Source organism: Panthera tigris, chromosome B3 (genome assembly GCF_018350195.1).
Source record: "Panthera tigris isolate Pti1 chromosome B3, P.tigris_Pti1_mat1.1, whole genome shotgun sequence".
Taxonomy (NCBI): domain Eukaryota; kingdom Metazoa; phylum Chordata; class Mammalia; order Carnivora; family Felidae; genus Panthera; species Panthera tigris.
Window position 1 is genome coordinate 108,655,114 of NC_056665.1, and position 19,357 is coordinate 108,674,470.

Below are 19,357 nucleotides of genomic sequence, written 5' to 3' on the forward strand. Positions count from 1 at the left end.
GCCTTTATGGTTGACAAGGAAATAAAAACACTCCAGCTGCTAGCCATGGCTGAACATACTATAATCATGTCCAATTTTCTCTATATATAAGTGATAAAAATTTGGAACCTCACTGGGAGCTGGTGTCAATGTGTGTTATTAATATTTATGACTCCTCAGTAAGTTCTGGAATCTATTCTTGACTCCTGGGAAAATCAATGGCAAATAAAAAGAGCCTCAAGTTTTGTGTAAGCCATTATGTTTTTCAAAGAACTTTCACTGCTATTATCTCATTTGATCTGGTCCCAACCTACTTTAGGCTACACAAAGAATAAAGTCTCCACCAGCAGAGGAAAGGAAGGAGGGAGGGGCTCCTGGCAACTCCACCAGAACAGAAGTGTCTTATTTGCTGCTCCTGTGCTGAAAGGCAGAACCCCTCCCTGCCCTCCCTCCTCTAAGACTACCTTTCAGAGGACTCAGTGGTGATTGCTGGATAACTTGCTCTAGTCCTCCCTTTTTTTCCATAGTCAGGCAGGGAGCCCCAGCAGTTTCAGGTCACTTGCAGGGTGTTTCTTCTCCTCCTCCTGCTTCGGGCCCAGTGACAAACTATAGGGAGCAGAAGACAGGCTATGTGTGCAGCAGTAAAAGAATAAGGACTGAAAATCTCTTCCCTTCTCTCCTTGCCCGTGTTGTTAAGAGTTGGGGGGAGGGTGTTAAGAATGGAGACCGTGGTGGTGCCTAGGTGGCTCAGACGTTAAGCATCAGGTCATGATCTCATGGTTTGTGAGTTCAAGTCCCACATCAGGTGAGTTCGCCCCGCTTCGGGTGAGCATGAGCCCCGCTTTGGGTGAACACAAACCCCACATCGTAAAAACATGAACCCACTTAGGGTGAGCCCTGCTTCTCTCACTCTCCCCCCTCCCCATCTCTTTCTCTGCCCTCACTCACATGTGCCCAATCTCTCTCAAAAAAAAAAGTGGAGATCATGGAGATTTAAAGAAGGCATGAGAGAGCTGAAATCCTTCCCTGTCTAATCCTGGATATTGTTCCTGGAATTCCTGCTAGGCAATAAATTAAATAGCTCAAATGTCATTAATATGAAGAATTTCAAGAGAATTGTGTTGGTTTTAAAACAGGATATTCACAGCTATGGAAGACAATCCAAAGGTCCACAATTTGGGTGCAGCTGAATTTGCTGCAGACATCCTCTGTCATGGTCAGTGTGATCACCATATCATACAATGAAGCAATATCTGTTAATGGGTTGAATGACTCCAGGTGAGGAAATGTTAGCACTTCTCCACCCACCACTCACCAGACTGAACGTTGTTATTTGTAAACCGTGACCATAGACATTTATTTTCCCTTTTTATGGGAATAGTCCCAGTGGATTCTAAGAACCAAGAGGACTGTCCTCCCCAAAGACATGCACACACACACACACAAAGACTTAAGGTTGGACACTAGAAGACAGTAGAATCAGATGAGATGGAAAGCAGTGATTGATGCACCCACATGGGCCCACAGGAGAAAAGACACCCAGAAGTTCCAGTTTCTGTTCCTCACATAGTGATCTGGGGTGGTCTGCATCCAGCCAATCTTTTTTTCAGTCTTCTTGACCTCTGACATAATTGTGCAGCTTTAGCCAGATACAACAAACTGATGATGTATTTAAATATGATTCCAAAACTTTAGGTGTACAGAGTATTGTGACTACATTATACTAAATAACAATCTTTTAAAAAATTTTTTTAAATGTTTACTTATTTTTGAGAGAGAGAGAGAGCATGAGCAGGGGAGGGGCAGAGAGAGAGGAAGACACAGAATCCGAAGCAGGCTCCGGGCTCCAAGCTGTCAGCACAGAGCCCATTGCGGGGTTCGAACCCACCAACCATGAGACCATGACCTGAGCTGAAGTTGGATGCTTAACTGACTGAGCCACTCAGGCGCCCCCTAAATAACAATCTTAGTATCATATGGAGAGTACACTTTTTGTGAGATTCCGTTGTTTCAGGTTTTAAAAAAAATGAAATAAAGGGCAAAGACCTTTATGTAAATAGCATAGTTGGACATACAGCTGTCCTTTCAGAAACACCCAGAGATGAGTCCAGCAACATCTTCAGTAGCAGTAGCTGAAATACGTGTGTGTACACGTGTTGCTCTGTGGAAACCGCCTACAGCAATGTAATATAGAGGAAGAAACCCTGGACCTGGAATCAAGACAACTGAATCTTAGTCCAGCTCCTCTACCAACTGTACATAGAATTTTGGAGAATCACTTACCCTCTCCAGTTCTTAGTTTCTTCGTTTCCCAAATTAGGTGTGCTGCTGATTCATTTCCAAAGTCTCTGCCATCTGTAAAATGCCTGTCAGTTCTAGACTGTTCACACAGGGTACGTCGTTATTTAATCCAGTTAAAGCACATTGTGCTAACTTGCTTAGATTTAAAGAAAAAAAAAAATGGATCCGAGCTGATACAGGGAAACTGGGTGTTTTCAGTGATCTTAAAGAAAGCAAACCTTCCCTGATGGTTGAGAATAGAAGCATTTTGATGCAAGAATTCTTGACCAAAAGTTGGGGTCTCAAGCATCCATTTGCATCCATTCTGCATCACACTCTCAGGAGAGAATAGCCCATGGCACAGAAATGTCTGTCTCCTCCTCCTTTTAATGGTATTTGGCACTTGAGTGTTTACTTATCCAAATCTGTAATATATTTTATCATGTTTGAAAGTTGGTATCTTTCTCAGTAGATATATTATCACAGAATTTACAAGAAGGGATTGTAATTGATTGCTGTGTGTATGTGTATATGTGTGTGTGTGTGTGTGTGTGTGTGTGTGTGTGTGTAAGGAAAGAAGAGGGGAAGAAAGGCAAAACAGAGGTGTTAATTACCAATAATTTGTGTATTGATCCATTTAATTATGTGTGATCTTCATATCCCTGACTTCTTTATAAACAACAGCTCACTCTAGACTCTATCCTCTATAAATACACTTTCATATATGCATAACAAAGACAAAGTTTTATTTAGTTGTCCTCTACTCAAAATGCTATATTGCACAGAGAAACAATAGATATAAATAACTCTTCAGTAATGTCCAAAAATCCATCCCTTAAGCCTGTGTTTCTTTAATTAGAAAAAATCTGCAGGCCTCATGTAACAGCCTTCCTATATTACGTATCTCGCTCTCGCCTTTTAATGCTTCAAGGGCTAGTGGCAAACTATGGATTTTCTAAAATATGGAAGCATTCAATTTTTCCATGGACATTCTAACCTTCTTAATTTCAAAGACTGGGATAAACCCATAATATTAGGAAAATAATTATGTTTTTGATAAATTAAAAGAATTTAGAAATATAAAAAGAAATCCCATTTTAAAATAAAAATTTCTTCAAAATTCTATCTAGTTTTTATCACTATCTTTAACAGAAAAGAGAAATCTTTTACTTTAAACAAATATACTGCAGGGGGTTACAATTTTAACTTCTTATGTGACACTAATTTTATTGCTTATAGCATTACAGTACAACTTATTACAGGAAAAATATTATAGATGTTTAAAGTAATATTATCAAAGCTAATATATCAAAATTATTTTCTCTGAATCCATTGCTTCATATTTTTGTAATGGAGAGCTTCTCATTTATTAAACCAAATTCAAAACAATTATTTTCAACAAAGACACAATTCAAACAAGTTCCATAAAATGCACATTTTATTCTGTATCATGAAAAAATATTCACATTTAAATAAAGTGTGAAAAAAAACCAAAATAATCCTCCCTGATGAAATACAGTTTATTGTGCTGAAACCCAGAATTCTTTTGGGTTAGAATCTTCCACCTGCCAATTCACTTTTTAAAATGATTATTTCTTGTGAACAAATTTTAAATAAAGTGATAATCATCACAAATCTCCCAGAAGCAATCAAATTTTGATCCCAAGTGTTCCAGAATTGACCCTAAAGTCAAAGTTAAAATATTTTCACACATTCTCTCAGCGATCAGGTAATAGGTCAACAGGACTTACAAAATTTCTATATTACACATTGCAATACCTTTCTTTAAGTAGAAAGAAATGATCTGCTAGGCATGGATTAGATTTTTAAAAGAGCAAACAAGTACTACTTAGCATAATGATGTTAAAAATATCACATGAAGTTTTTGCATTGTTTTCTTGGCCAATACACGAATCAGTTGTTTCCAGTAAATTAACCCTTATAGGTAGAGGCATTTTTAATACCCCAACCCCCATCAATATGGTTGCAGTGGCAAAGACATTTATGAATTTTCAAAAAATAATTTCCAATAGAAACATTAGTGTTATAGTGAGTAATTTGCATTATAACATATACAATGCTGCAACTGGAGTCAACAAAGTCACTAGAACATAGAATAAAAAGAAATCTATGGTTTTCAATATATCATAAGTATGTACATTTTGATTTGTGTTCTGTGAGTACCAACCAATTCTAAGAGTCTCTGCTTTTTCAATAAATTTCAGTGAATGTTTCAGGGTAGAAATGGTGCTAAATTGTTTTCCAACTTCAATGTTGTAACAATCATATTGTTCCTCATATGAAATGCATGTTCTGTCTTGCTTTAACTGTGAATGGGTTCTAGGGTGGAAGATGTCCGTGCTGCCAACCAAAACAAGATGTAAGTGAATACTGTATTTATAACCTCTGAAAAAGAATCTCAAGAATCACAGGAAAACCTTCCCACAGACATCAAAAAACAATTCTTGCCACTATTTTTCTAAATATGAAATATATTAAGTAATCTTGATTTTAAATGAAACTACATTTGGCTTTTGTATGAACTGACAATGCATGCTTATGACATAGCATACCAATATTAAAGACTCAAGTCTATCAAACTTTCTTTGACATGGAATTCAAAATGAATCTATATTGTGATTTTGCATAGTTTGCTAGCTATGCTTCTTGTTTGCTCATTCTTGGCCTCATCAGGAATAGTTCCCATCATACTCTGAAAAAAATTGAGGAGCCAATGAGGGATCCTTGACACCAAGAGTTCTGTGATCAACAATAATCTTTGTTGCTTTAGTCACAGAGTCCAATCTCCCGAATTCAGTAGAGGAGGAGAGGGTTCAGCTTCATGTTATCAAAGATGACTTAGCAGAGAAGGAGGACAAAATATTTGACAATGAATTACTTAAATTAGTTATTGTGAATACTAACTCTGGCTTATTCAGGCACAGTGTGGATATTTTGGCCTTGACTTGTCTGGTCATTCAACAGTCAGTGATTCTGCATGAAGGAAAGAGTGGTCAGACTCTCTTGGCTTTATCCCACGACATATAGATTAACTATGCCAAGTGTTTATGAGACTGGGCTTCTAGGTCAGAACCAGAGGTAAACTTGGTTGGTAGGGGAGCCCTCAATTACATTTTTTTTAAAGCCAAATATTTGATGAGCTTTCAAAATGCTTCCTAATGTTTCATTAAAATCTTAATAGTGGTTATAACAATGTGTTATCTAGATAGATAGATAGATAGATAGATAGATAGATAGATAGATACTATTAAAAAGCATCACACGCACACAGAAAACCCATGATGAGGAAGCAACTACTAACCCTACTTTTCTATTTCTTTTCCTCAGTTGTTCTTTGACCAAGTACCTTCATTCAGATGTAGTACAAGTCATGACCTCATTTAAACAATAATGCAGTGATAATATAAAAGTCAAGGGTGAAAGTGAGCTAACTATAAAAGGCTTTGGATACTATCACTGGGGTCCTCTACAATTGTTATGAAACAAGTAAAATGGTCTTTTCCATGGTTACCTCTAGCTCTGTTATCATCAAAGAGAAATAAGATGATTTGAGCTAAGAATCCCCAGAATGTAATGCTGTAATACCTTGTTTCTTCTTATCTCAACACATTAGCTTCAAAAAAAAATCTCAGAAGGTAGGACAAATAAATCACCTTCAGAAAATTAACATTTTTTTCATTAGAGAAAATTATTTATACTTTCTAAAGCAAATATACATACAAGAGGCCTATTAAATTTGGAAGTAATACAAATTGCCATTCTAAACAGAAATAGTTCATTTGGATAATGCATTTAATAGTGGTTTGGCCAAGAAGGCAACATCAGTGTAATCAATAAAAAGATCTGCATAATCCACTTAAAACTTAGTGGATCAAAAAATAAATTTTAAAAATAAAATCTTTCTGGAGTTTCATCTAAAGTCCAATATTAAAATGGAGAAAAAATAATAGAAAAAATCCTGAATGTCTCTTGCTTTCCTTGACTATCATGCATTACCTCTTTAGGTTAAAATTCAGTTGGAAAAGAAAGTGTTAGTACCAGTGACCACAACTTGCCTCTTACTTGTTACTGCATTTGGCAATTTACCTTTACAGATGCCTTTCGATTGCTAAAGAAGTAAAGGAAAATTCCACTTGTGATGGGGCACCTTGTGCTTATAACAATTAGGACTTCAACCGCTGTCATTTACTTTGACCTACCATGAAAAATCAGGTATTTACTTTTATGTTACAGAGTGACATTTCTGGAAGTTATTTTAATCTCAGGAGCCTTTAGAAGTACATGTCTTGGGGTGCCTGGGTGGCTCAGTCGGTTAAGCGGCCAACTTTGGCTCAGGTCATGATTTCACCATTTGTGGATTCGAGCCCCGTGTCGGGCTCTGCTGACAGCTCAGAGCCTGGAGCCTGCTTCGGATTCTGTGTCTCCCACTCTTTCTGCCCCTCCTCTGCTCACGCTCTGTCTCTCTGTCAATACTGAATTAAAAAGTTAGAAAAAAATTTAACAAAAAAATAAAAAATAAAATAAAAGTGCATGTCTTGAAAAACTTGGAATTTGTGGTTGGACCAGATGCCCCTTGCAATGTCAGTAGTCTATAAAATGAATTTTTCTCTCTAAAGTCTTCCTGCCTGTTTTAGAATTTCACCCACTTACTGGGGCCCCTGGGTGGCTCAGTCAGGTAAGCATCTGACTTCAGCTCAGGTCATGATCTCACAGTTTGTAAGTTTGAGCCCCGCATCAGGCTCTGTGCTGACAGCTCAGAGCCTGGAGCCTGCTTCGGATTCTGTGTTTCCCTCTCTCTCTGCCCCACCCCTGCTTGCACTCTGTCTCTCTCTGTCTCTCGAAAATGAATAAACATTAAGGAAATTAAAAAACAACTTTAAAAATAAAAAAGAATTTCACCTTTACCACTTAATAGCTAGGCTATCCTGACAAGTTCCTTATCTGTTACTTCTTAGGGTTGTTGCAAAAATTAAATGTGAGATTCGAAATAAAATGTTTAGCACAGCATAAACAGGGAATGAACACCCAATAAATATGAGCCAAATTAACTTATTTAACTTCTAAGCCTGAAGGTAAAGAAACAGATAGATTCTACTCAGTCTTCTCTCATCCTTTGCCTTCATCATTTTCCTGATTCCCAGTCCAAATCTCAATGGTCTTGACCTTCATGAAGCATGCAAACATATTCTCATCATGAAAATCAAGAGATAGAAAATCTCAAGTTAGAATACAGACTAACACTCTTACAACATCTGGCATATAATAGGAATTAAAAAATTCTGGGTCGGTTGAGCATCCAAGTCTTGATTTTGATTCAGGTCATGATCCAAATTCCAGCTCACGTCTCATTTCCCTACATCACATGACTCAAAATTTTAATTATAATGTAGGGCCAATTACAAATTTTAGTACTATCTAAATAAATATGTCAACATAAATGTTTACCTATTTTCTCTTAATTTCTCAAACATTCTCAAACTTCACCGTGCCGTTTAATAAATTTAAATACTCTACAAAGAATGAATTAACTACCTTGCTCTATAGAAGAAGATGATTTGTTTGGTTCTGTGTGTTTGTGCATACCCTCAAGTGTTTTGAAGGACAAGAAAGACATGGTAATAAAACTCCATACTTTGTCACTGGCCTTTGGACTTGGATAGGAGATATTTTCTGCCCTCAGTGGATGGCTGAGAACCAATTATTTTACAGAAAATGCTTTGAAGATTAAACTCATTAGTAATACTGAACATTGACACTGTTTAGCAACTTGATTTGTGTGATATAATTTTGTTAATAAAGAATGTTCATTTTTTTAGTGCTTCTCATCTTTGCATACTTTATGACCCCAAACAGATTTTCACTATAACTTTTGGAAATATTATATTACCACATGTGAGAATTATAAATTAAATTGTGATCATTATAAGTTAAATTCCTCTATCATGAAAACAAAGAACAAATTTATAATTATATAAATGTTTATCTTCATTATTTCCAATGTAGAAAAAGACCTAGGGTCAAAGAAGAAATTTTATTTTTAGGTCTGATTTTTTTTAGTAGTTTTGGGGAGAAAAGTATCAAGAATGGAAAATAAAACCAGCAAAATACAGAGTAAGCATTTTATCCTAACATAAGAAAAGTATATTGGTTTGTAATCTTAAACATATTGAATAACTCATATTGCCAGGAAGAGAATCACTAGCAGTGTCATTATTTTTAGCATCTAAATCTCCAGTTCTAGAAATATTCTAAATGAGAAAAGTTGGATAAGACCCAGGAGGTAAAACACTTGTAAATTTGTGGAAAAGTGAATAGATACCTTTGCAGAGAAAATAAAGAGGGGGGGTGGTGGTGAAGGGCAAATGCCAAAGTAGTACAAATATTAATTAAGCTTGTGAGTAATGATTGTGTGAAAATAAAGTTTAAGGAAAATATTTTTTTTTGAATCTCAGTATTTTTTTAAACATTTATTCATTTTTGAGAGTGAGAGAGAGCATGAGCAGGGGAGGGGCAGAGAGAGAGGGAGACACAGAATCAGAAGCAGGCTTCAGGCTCTGAGCTGTCAGCACAGAGCCTAATGCAGGGCTCTAAGTCATGAACTGGGAGATCATGACCTGAGCCGAAATCAGACGCTCAACTGACTGAGCCACCCAGGCACCCCATTAAGGAAAATATTTTCTTGAAGATCTAAATTTCACAGAAAAGAGGTATGAAAAGCCCAAAAATGTGTCTCTTTTAATGAGAATAGGTCTGTAGCTTTCCTGTTAAAACTGTATTTTCCATAATTCATGTATGGGTACTAGAAACATCTCATATAAGCACTGTTTTACTTAAGGAGGAGAAAACCTGATATTAAAGGAGAATGTATGCAACACAGTATGTTTGAATTTATTACTTGCTCAAGTCCTAGGATTGCATTAGGTTTTATAAGTCACATTATTTATTGTTTAAAGAGCTTTTGACATCCACATGTCTCCTTTTGCTTGTCTAGTGATGTGCCAGTGAGAAAAACAAGCTGTAACTATAGGAAGGTGTAGGTTATAGTTTTGTTTCTGTTCAAATAACTCTGTTTTCCTCTTTGTAGATTTGTTCCAGAGATGCAAGTGCAAATCCCATGAGCTTATGTAGCCTGACACTACTAACCTATTTAAAACCTGACTCTGTTTTTGTTTGGATTGTGTAGTCCCACAGACATCACCTCTTGGTTTGTTTTCCTGAACCAATAAGAAGAACTTTTCTTATAATGTCAACTCAATCTATATCAACCCTCTAAAAAAATCATATATGTCATTCCCCATTTTGAAGAGTTTTTATTATCTGAGCTGCTAACAACATGTAAGTTGTAAGTACAAAGTTTACACTGAGAGAAAGTGGATTGAAAATATTTATTTACATATGTGTAGAATACATATGTAATGCAACTGTGATTTGGAATGCCATGGGCCTATCACAGAGTGGATACAAATATAAGTGTTATCAACTATTTAGCAAATAAATAAAAAACATTTGAATGGATAGTAAAAAGTCATGGTTAATAATGAATGTTCCACATAAATCTCTTTTAATATTTCTTAAATATATTGGGCATTTATAATGAACCTTTCTTTAACTTGAGAAATTGTGTCTGCTTTCAAAAGAATGCCCAATTCCCATTTTGTTATAACAGTTTTTAAATTCTGATGTAACAGAAAAATTAAAAAACCCTGTAAGAGATCTAAATGTCTCAGTGTGTAAGATGTTTCCCCTTTGTTACTATGTGCTCTTGGTATTTTCTTTACCCAAAGGATCACCACCAATGGAGTGACTTCAGGCTTGAGTGTATTCTTTAGGATACAAGACTATCTTTGTAGAATGAACAAATGTTAACAAAATGAATCTCATTCTCAAAAATAAAATGTTTACATGTTATAAGTGGCTTCCTAGAGTTACCATTATTACTAATCATGTATTATAACTTTTTAAGTTAGAACACTAATTTAGGTCACAATAACATGAGTATTTTTAAGTGTAATTAAAATGATTTTCCTTTTTTTTTTTTTTTGACCTTTTTTTTTTCCAGTTCAAGATACACATTGAAAAATCAATTGGTCATTGGAAAGGATTCTTTCACAATTAAGAATTTCATTGTAAGAATATCTGCCCACGTGGAGCCATGTGTCTTAAGTAAGTCATGATTGTTTTTATACAAAACCGAAAGATGAACTGCTCTGTATCTTGAATACTCAACATTTTTTTTTTTTACTTTTTCTCACAAGAATGAGAATTTCTGCTGAGCAGTATGATTAAATAGAATAAACAAAATCATAATATTTACATGTATTTTTCTCTTCTTTCTCTCTTCTCACAAGACATTCACTCCTTCCATGTTTATTTAATAGTTCTAAATTCCCAGATAATTCTCAAGTCTTTTGCTCACATGCCAACGACTGATAATTATTTAGCCATCAGTGTATTTCCCCACCGACTTCTAACAAGAGACACCTCTTCTAAACCCTAGAAAAAGATTTAGAGAGTCCACCTCAGCTGATCTTCTATGAAAGAAAGAAGCAATTAATAATTTATCTTAATGTGATTTTCGTTTGAGAGGAAGATGATTTGCCACCGACCTAACATCATCTTGATATAAGAACGGAGCAGTTCTTATCTTCATTTTATTATTTATTGGTGGGGAAATTGAAGCCCAGATACACCAGAGAACAGTTAATTGGCCCAAAGTGACACTACAATTGTGGCAAAGCTAGATTCAGAATCCAAGATGGAGCTCAGATACTAATCCTAGGATGTTTTCCAAAAGATTGTTCTTTCTTCTCTCCCTTGCCATCAAGACCGCAAGAGAAATATTCTTATATGTAACAAAATATGAAAACACAACATTCACATAATTATAAAATATCCATAAAGTTATCCATGTATGTTATGTACATTCTAGATAAATTGTCTCATTACCTACATAAAATTTTGGAAAAGAGACAGATAAAATAGCTTAAAAGATAAAAATTATACAAGATAGTAGAATTCATTAGGAATATGACACATAATTTCACCAGTACCAACCACTGCACACTTTTAAAAACAGTCACTGCTCTGAAGACTATTTTTTTTAAGTTTTCTAAAAGAATTTAGTAATTTAAAATGGAACAGTAAATGGGCCAGATCTCAGGAGAACAAAATCTCCTTAAATTCATAGAAAATTGTGATTTGCATTTGGGCTCCAATAGGATGAATTTGCAAAATGGCGTTTTTGTTAGTGGTCATAATTAATATTCCTGTTAGAGCTCTAGGAACTCCAGGAGTATATATTTGTTCTTAAAAGCGGCTTAAAATCCCAAATTTTCGAACTCTCTTGCTCTGGTCTACATACAGTTTTTTTCACTGAGCATGTAGGACAATTGTACGTATCTGTACAATGTAAGTACAGGTACCTGTACTTCATGTGAGATGAAACTGGTGTCATAATAAAAATCTTCCATTTTAACAATGAAGTATATGTCTCTCTTCGACATCTATGCCCAAACCATTCGAAGTACTATTCATGTCATTGTGGGACACTAGTTGGTATTGTCATCTGCCTTTCGTGTGCCTATTTTCTTTTTATCATAAGCTCTTGTATCTACTAGACCATAATGCAATAATATCCTAATACAGACTGACAAAACTTGTCCTTATGATGCACAGCTCACATTTCTATTTTTGTTTGGCTTTTGCTGTTGCATTACAACCACCTGTCCAGGGTACAGCATCTGATCTTATATATTATCATAGAAAAATATTGAAGGTATGTAAGTTGCTTTGAAAAATGTTTGGATTTTCAATACATATCTATTTACTCCTATTAATACATTGTTCAGAAATATAATAATAAAAATTTTATTCTGGATGCACCGAAAGCATCTATACAGTGTAAGAATAAAACATGCAGTCGTCTGGTCCCCCAAAAGAGAATCTCCTGTCTATGTGCTGGCTGAGGCAACACAGAACATGACTATGTCACGATTGCACTTATTAAAGCAAGTGTTCACCCTTCATTCAAGTCTGAGTAAGTTCACCTGGTAAGAATTGCAGAATCTGGGAACCGAAAAGACTACTCTATATACAGTGTTTGCTGAACACATGCATTTCTGCTGGAAACAGCAGAGTGCATTCAGCACCTCATCATGTCATGCACATAGGGACAGAGGGGACTGGAGAAGAATGCGTGATAACTGCACCATAAACAAGCAACTGACACATTTTACCCCTTTGTGACAACCTCGAATAGGTCAAAACCACGTTTCTTTCCCACGGATACAAACAATAATATTGTTCGTCGACTGAGTCAATGGCAGAACACAGCAAATATTTGCACCACTAATAGGCAAAGGCGTGGATTGCAGCTTCAAACTACCCTGCTGTTTTAGTCATTCTGATATAGTTTTACACCAATGGTTATTTTTGAAGCACGTGGCTAAAGCTTGACCATTTCTGTACTTAGGTTATGCTTACTATTCATTCACCTCTAAAAGCTTAACCAGGCTTGTGTCGTACATGGTTAAATAGAAAATTACCCTGCAATTCAATAAATGTCAGAGGTCAAGAAAAAGGACCCTCCTCGCCATGAAAGCAACTAAGTCTCAATTTCAAGGTTGATTCCTTTTACTGTGATTACCTCATTTTCTTGTGCCTGTGGTAGGTAGATGTTGTAGCATTGCCTGGAGACATGCTCCCCTGCAAACTTCCATGATGAGTAATGGAAGTCGTGGGCACAGAGAAGGGGAAATGGAGCCCCTGGCACATCACATCTGTTCTGAGACTCCTGGATTAAAGAGGCACATCTTGTGGGCATGTGAAGAAGCTCTAATAGATGTTCTAAAATATCCCTTGTTTTTATAAGTTATTTGGTTCTGCACTTCTCCGGTCTGATTGTGATAACCTGTCTTTCAGTTCTGGTGGTTTTGTTTGGGGATGCTGAGAGATCGTTAGAAAAGCTCATAAAAATGGCAACAATAGGTCAAAATATGTCCTTTGATTTTGCTGTCATCTGGTGTATATTGTGAACGAATATGTACAGATGGTCCAATAATGTACAGATTCCTGGAATATATTTTCAACGTGATGCAAACAATAACTTCCCTGTTCCCACAATTAGATGTCATGCATGCACCAATTTAAAAGTATGCCTCTTTGATCAACTTCATAACATAGACTTTAGTCAAAAGAAAAAATTCTTCTGGGTTCTTATAAATGAACATGTATTTTATTCTCAATACATACCACTTAAGGGACTGGCTATACACAACTGTTTGTGACTTTTTTTTTTTTTAGTTGATAATAGGCACTTTCTAGGAAGAGGATTTATAACTCATAAGACTCTGAAATTCAGTCTTTAGTAACCCCCTTTCATAAATGGATCTGCCTGAGCCACAGCAGTCTACTGTATCAACTCAGCAGAAGTCCTGCAGTAGAACTGTGTGCAAAAAAGCTTTAGAAAATTGTAACCAGAATAAAATTATAGAAAAGCAGTTATCTGAACTGAGCAACTTAACATCTACTTGTTAGTGTTTTTTTGTCACCATGTTTCATGTGTTATCCCTATAAACATTAAGAATCCTGTGTGAACAATTCTGTACCTGTGTTTCATCTTAAGTTACAGATATGTTACAAAATATTGTCTATCTGCTTACATTCTTTTTTATTTTATGTCATTATAGTTAAAATTTTGATATGAGTACTTAGATGTGTTTTGTTTGTTTCTCTGCTAAGAGCCTTTCAACTTCACCTTTGAACAAGTTTTAGAAGTACAAATTTAGAACACTCATCACATTTGGAAAACCAGCATCGCTAACATGAATTGTTAAAAGGCCCTTTTACCCTGTGGTGCAGTTTTTCTATAATAATATACACTATATTAATAGTTTCGTATTTATGGGGTTGGTAAAATCAGCTTACAAGATGGCAGCTGTTCTCCAAGACAGAGGGAGGAGGGATTTCCTTACATAAGCATTAATGATTACTATCTAAGTATAGTGTTAAAAAAGGAGAGGTATAGTTGAGCAGAAATGCAATTCATGCACAAAACTCATAGCAATACGTTCTCAGCGTCCCCCACTGCTATCTGATTTAGGCAACAAAACAGTCATTTTGATGGAGCAGACACTGCCTGTTGGGGAAAATAACCTAACACTAAGTTACAGAAAAATATCCTATGAAAAGAGATTATAAAACGGTACCGACGGTCTAAAAGGGCGAACTCTCCCTTGGCATTAATCCAGAATTTTAACTTAACAGAACAGTGAGAAAATGACAGCTCGATATACTCAGCCTGAGATCAAATTTGTCATGGCAACATTGGCAGGTTGGACCCTGATTCTTCAAATATTACATTGCCTTGGTTAGCAAAAATCATACTTTTTTTTGTATTAGAATAGAGATTATAAATAAATGTAAAGTGTGCATGCAGTCAACTGCATAATATACAAGCAATATCTATGTTTTAAATAATCATCTTCTTTGGCAGGCCAGAATCCAGCTGGACATGCAGTATTTACATATCAAAATCCATATGGTTTCATCATATTGAAAGCAAGTGAAAATATATATATATGTATATACTGTATATACACATGTATGTATATAGATGTATATACTGTTTTTAATATATTAACAAATATATATGTATATATATTAAAAGTGGATTTCATCTTTGTCAGATTCAGGTGACTCAGGCCTTGAAACACTAAAAATATCCTGACATGGTATCTGGGAAGGTACTTGGAGTGGCATCTGGGATTTGGGAGAAGAGGTCTGGGGCGCGCTTTTTTCTGAGAGTATTTTTAAAATTTCTGCCACCTGCTTTTCCAGGGCAGTCATTCTGCAGCTTAGCAGCTGGATGTCCTCTTTGAGTTCATGTTTGACTTCCTGCAGTGTGGTTTGTAAGGCCTGCTCTGGGATGGGATAAAAGGGGTGCTTGGCATCAGCCTGAATAGGGCTGTGCTCCAGCGGACTTCGGGCCTCCCCGGCCTTATCCAAACGAAGGTCACTTTTTGTAATCCCACTGTCACAAGAATCTGTTTTCCTTAATGGGTTTTTGGTAACGCTGTTCTCTGAATCGCTGCCCTTGGGGTCCTCTGACAATAGCCCCATGGACTCCGCTTTCGTGACGTTATTCCAGTCTTCCTTTTTCTCCTCATGGGCGCCCATGTTATTCTTGAGTCGCAGCCATCCTTTCCCATTTCCGTTCTTCATCCTTATGGGGCTGTTGACTTTGAGACATTTGGGGTCAGCACCGCCGTTGGGCTTGAGTTCCATGGCGTCGCGGTTGTTCTGCTTGAGGGACTCACTGGTTTTCACGTAGGCCAGCGATGTCTGGATGGGTGTGATCTGTGACACGGTGACCACACTGGTGCCCGTGATGGAAGCTCCGTTCTGTAAGGAGCGGCTTTCTACCTGGAGCTGGTTGCGCTCGGGGTCGCTCTGTGTTGACCCCTGATTCCGCAGCTCCTTCTGTTGCTTGAACTTCTGGAAGAGCTTTCGGACGGGGTGGTCCACGGGAATGCTGAGGGTGACCTCATTCTTCTGCCGGAGGCGCTCCTCTTCCTCTTTCTTCACGTCACTGATTTTTCGGAAAATGATCTGTGGAGGAGGAGAGATGTTCAGAACATGATTATGAAGATAGACGAGCTTACAGTTGCGTGCCAGGATGTTGGATGAACTTTCTTTTACTGAGGAAACCCTCGAACACAAGGTCATTTCTGAAGGGAAAAAAAAAATACCCCAATGCCATTTCTTTAACAGATGCGATACACTTAAGACTCAACATAGGAGCACTGACTAAGCTTACTTAGCTTATTTAGTCCTACTCCCTTGCCTACGGAAGGGGGAATGTAATAGCTGAATAGAGATGCCTGCTGTTTAGTTTATACTCCCATTTAATAGAAAATAGGTAAATATATATGTTAGTCTATTATATGTGTGTATGCATACGCGTGTAAGGAACTATATTAAATTTCCTTACAATGCATCATTATTTTTTGTATGTTTCTTTTCATATGTGAATATATTCAAGACCGTTTTTAATAACATCCTCTGCTTAGGGGGTCAAATTATGAGTTCTAGGCTATATAAAAGTACCAAAACATTAGTTTACTAGCATAGCACCTATGTGGGGTGAGAGGAGGGATTAAATTTATTTATGTGGCTCCAGAGGGCAGAACTAGGATCTGTAAGTAAAGTTCCTGAGAGACAAATACCAATTCAATACAGACTTCATTTCAAACTGCTATCTATTCACAGAATAAACTGCCTTGAACACTCGTGAACCTCAACACCACTAAAATATCCAAACAGAAGTAAGGATGTTGTCCATGTAATACTGTCACGGGTGGGAGACTGGACTCTTCAGATTTCAATATTCTTAAAATTTGTTTTTCATTGTTAGTATTCATTTTTCCCTTATCATTATTCCAACCTACATACAGGATCTTCTTACCTTTTGAAATATTATAAACAATTTTAGCGTAAAGTGTTTCTCCCACTCAGACTTCAGTTGGTTGCCTCAGACCTAAGTATCATTAACCTTTTTCTGTGCATATTTCCAGAAGGTTTTTTTTTATTTTTAAATTCCGGTATAGTTCATGTAAAATGTTCTGTTAGTTTCAGGTGTACAATGTAGTGACTCGGCAATTGTATACATTGCTCAGTCATCATGACTAGTGCCCTCCTTAATCCCCATCACTTATTTCCTCCATCCCCTACCCACCTCCCCTCTGGGAACTATCTGTTTGTTCTCTGTAAAGTCGGTTTCTAGGTTTGTCTCTCTCTCTGTCTCTCTCCTTTCCTTTGTTTGTTTTGTTTCTTAAATTCCACATATGAGTGAAACCATATGGTATTTGTCTTTCTCTGACTGACTTATTTTGCTTTATACTCTCTAGCTCCATCCATGTTGTTGCAAATGGCAAGATTTCATGCTTTTTTTTTATGGCAGAATAATATTTTACTCTATAGATATATCACATCTTCTTTATCCATTCATCAGTCGATGGACACTTGAGCTGCTTTCATAATTTGGCTATTGTAAATAATGCTGCAATAAACAGGGGTGCATGTATCCTTTGAATTAGTTTTTTTTGTATTTTGAGGTAAATTTTAAATATAGAATTAAATACATAGTTAATGTGCTATTTGATAGGTAACCACAAATAAGTTAGCATAAATTTCATTTAAAATGTCTTCTGAGGGGCGCCTGGGTGGCTCAGTCGGTTGGGCGTCCGACTTCGGCTCAGGTCATGATCTCACAGTTCATGAGTTCAAGCCCCGCGTCGGGCTCTGTGCTGACAGCTCAGAGCCTGGAACCTGCTTCAGATTCTGTGTCTCCCTCTCTCTCTGCCCCTTCCCTGCTCATGCTGTGTCTCTCTCGGTCTCAAAAATAAATAAACATTAAAAAAAAAATGTCTTCTGAAAATAATACTGGGAAGAATGTGTAACTCCATCAAGAGAAGTAAAAATGGTCACCTGTAAGAAATTACCACTTATATTATCAGAATTAGAAGTGAATTTAATGAGTGTGAGATTTTTTGCTCAGGTTCCTTCTGAAGAACAAAATAACTGCAGATGAGGTCTGTAAGAAAAATCCAGAAAGGAGTTATAGTAGATACAGTGCTCTCAGAATCAGACAATTTTATGGGGCTGGCAAAATTACTTACCTCATCACCCTCTCTCATTAACTTATTGCTTAGATTAGAGATCTATATGAAGTACATGGCATATAGTAGACACTCAAAATATTCTGGTTATATCCATTGAACTCTCATAAAATCCTGTATATTTGAAACCATTTCCATTACCACTTGAAGCTTCCAGAGTAACATACAAACATTGATTTATACTAGAAACCAATACTACTGATGGTCACTGTGAACAGAAAAGTCAGGGAGATAGAATTCTCTAAGAGCATACTTTCTAAATTGAAATTGATGCACTAGATACAGCTTATCAAGTGGTAATAATCTGTATTTTAAAGTAAATATTCTCTAAATTCAATAACTGTCTATAAAGACCAGTATATTTTTCCCTCCCTAGTGGCACATGAAATTGGGTCTTTTTGAATGATGTAATACTAATCTGAAAGCCTGACATCAAAGCTCTTGCAGTTTAATTGAAAGCTTTTCAAAGGGTTGACATATTTCTTATGCTCCCTAAGTAAACAGAGCTTATGCTGACCCTTCAAGATACTAACACTCTTTAGGACGAGATAGATCCAAACATGGAAACACAAATACCACATTCTGATTTCATCCCATTTCATTGAAAATGTGCTGAATTTCATTTCAGGAACTGACATGAGGGGACAAATGTAAATGACTGACCACATCCTCCTTCCCACTCAACTCGGATCTTTTGGTTTGTTTTTATAAAGGTAATTCCTTAGCCTTTAGCCATAGCCTTCGTGCAATGTAATAACTGAGAGTCACCTTCACATTTGCAATACAAAGATCTATTTCAGACTCTCAATGAGGGAAGGGAGGTAAATCACACATGAGGATGTTAGATGAAATACAGGGCCTCCATGCAGTATTTGGGACACACTAATACTGAAAAGTCATACATCATTTATCTGAATGGGACATATTGACATTTTAAAACATACTCATTGTTTACCTGAAATTTAAATTTAACTGCATGCCCTGTGCTTTTGTTTGCTGAATTCAGCAACGCTATTGATATGTAATAGACAAAAACATTACTATCTCTGTAGTGTCCATGTGTACTGCTGTGTGAAATTCACAGTTTTTAGAAATTACAATGAAATATTTGGTGTCCCTGGAACTGAGAATCTGGTGGCATCTTATTTGTTGGCTGTATGTTTTAAAATTTCAATATGATGGCTAATGATTGCTTACGATTATTGTGTGCTTAGCAAGTTTAGAATGCTTAGTGATTTAAGCCCATGTAAAACATCAACAAAATAAGCCTTTCGCAGCTTCCCTGACCACCAGCTGGCCCCTCCACACAAACCGAGGATAAAGTGTCTGGACTCCTACTGTTAAGCTGAGAACAGAGACTCTAAATGCCAAACTACGTTGTACAAAGGGAGTCCTGTCAC

The 19,357-nt window shown here is 36.5% G+C and overlaps 1 protein-coding gene and 1 long non-coding RNA gene across 5 annotated transcripts in view; one reads left to right on the forward strand and one right to left on the reverse strand.

The window, feature by feature from the left end:
- LOC122239628 overlaps nucleotides 1–19,357 on the forward strand; it is a 174,041-nt gene that overhangs the window by 101,157 nt on the left and 53,527 nt on the right. For both annotated transcript variants that reach the window (XR_006218897.1, XR_006218898.1), the window contains exon 3: nucleotides 10,340–10,443. This is a non-coding gene — a long non-coding RNA (uncharacterized LOC122239628). The remainder of the gene's footprint in view (nucleotides 1–10,339; nucleotides 10,444–19,357) is intronic.
- KCNH5 (potassium voltage-gated channel subfamily H member 5) overlaps nucleotides 13,482–19,357 on the reverse strand; it is a 307,440-nt gene continuing 301,564 nt past the window's right edge. For all 3 annotated transcript variants that reach the window (XM_007095216.3, XM_042989854.1, XM_042989853.1), the window contains one exon: nucleotides 13,482–15,888. In XM_007095216.3, the coding sequence (XP_007095278.1) occupies nucleotides 14,941–15,888 (948 nt within the window). In that variant the 3' untranslated portion in view covers nucleotides 13,482–14,940. The remainder of the gene's footprint in view (nucleotides 15,889–19,357) is intronic.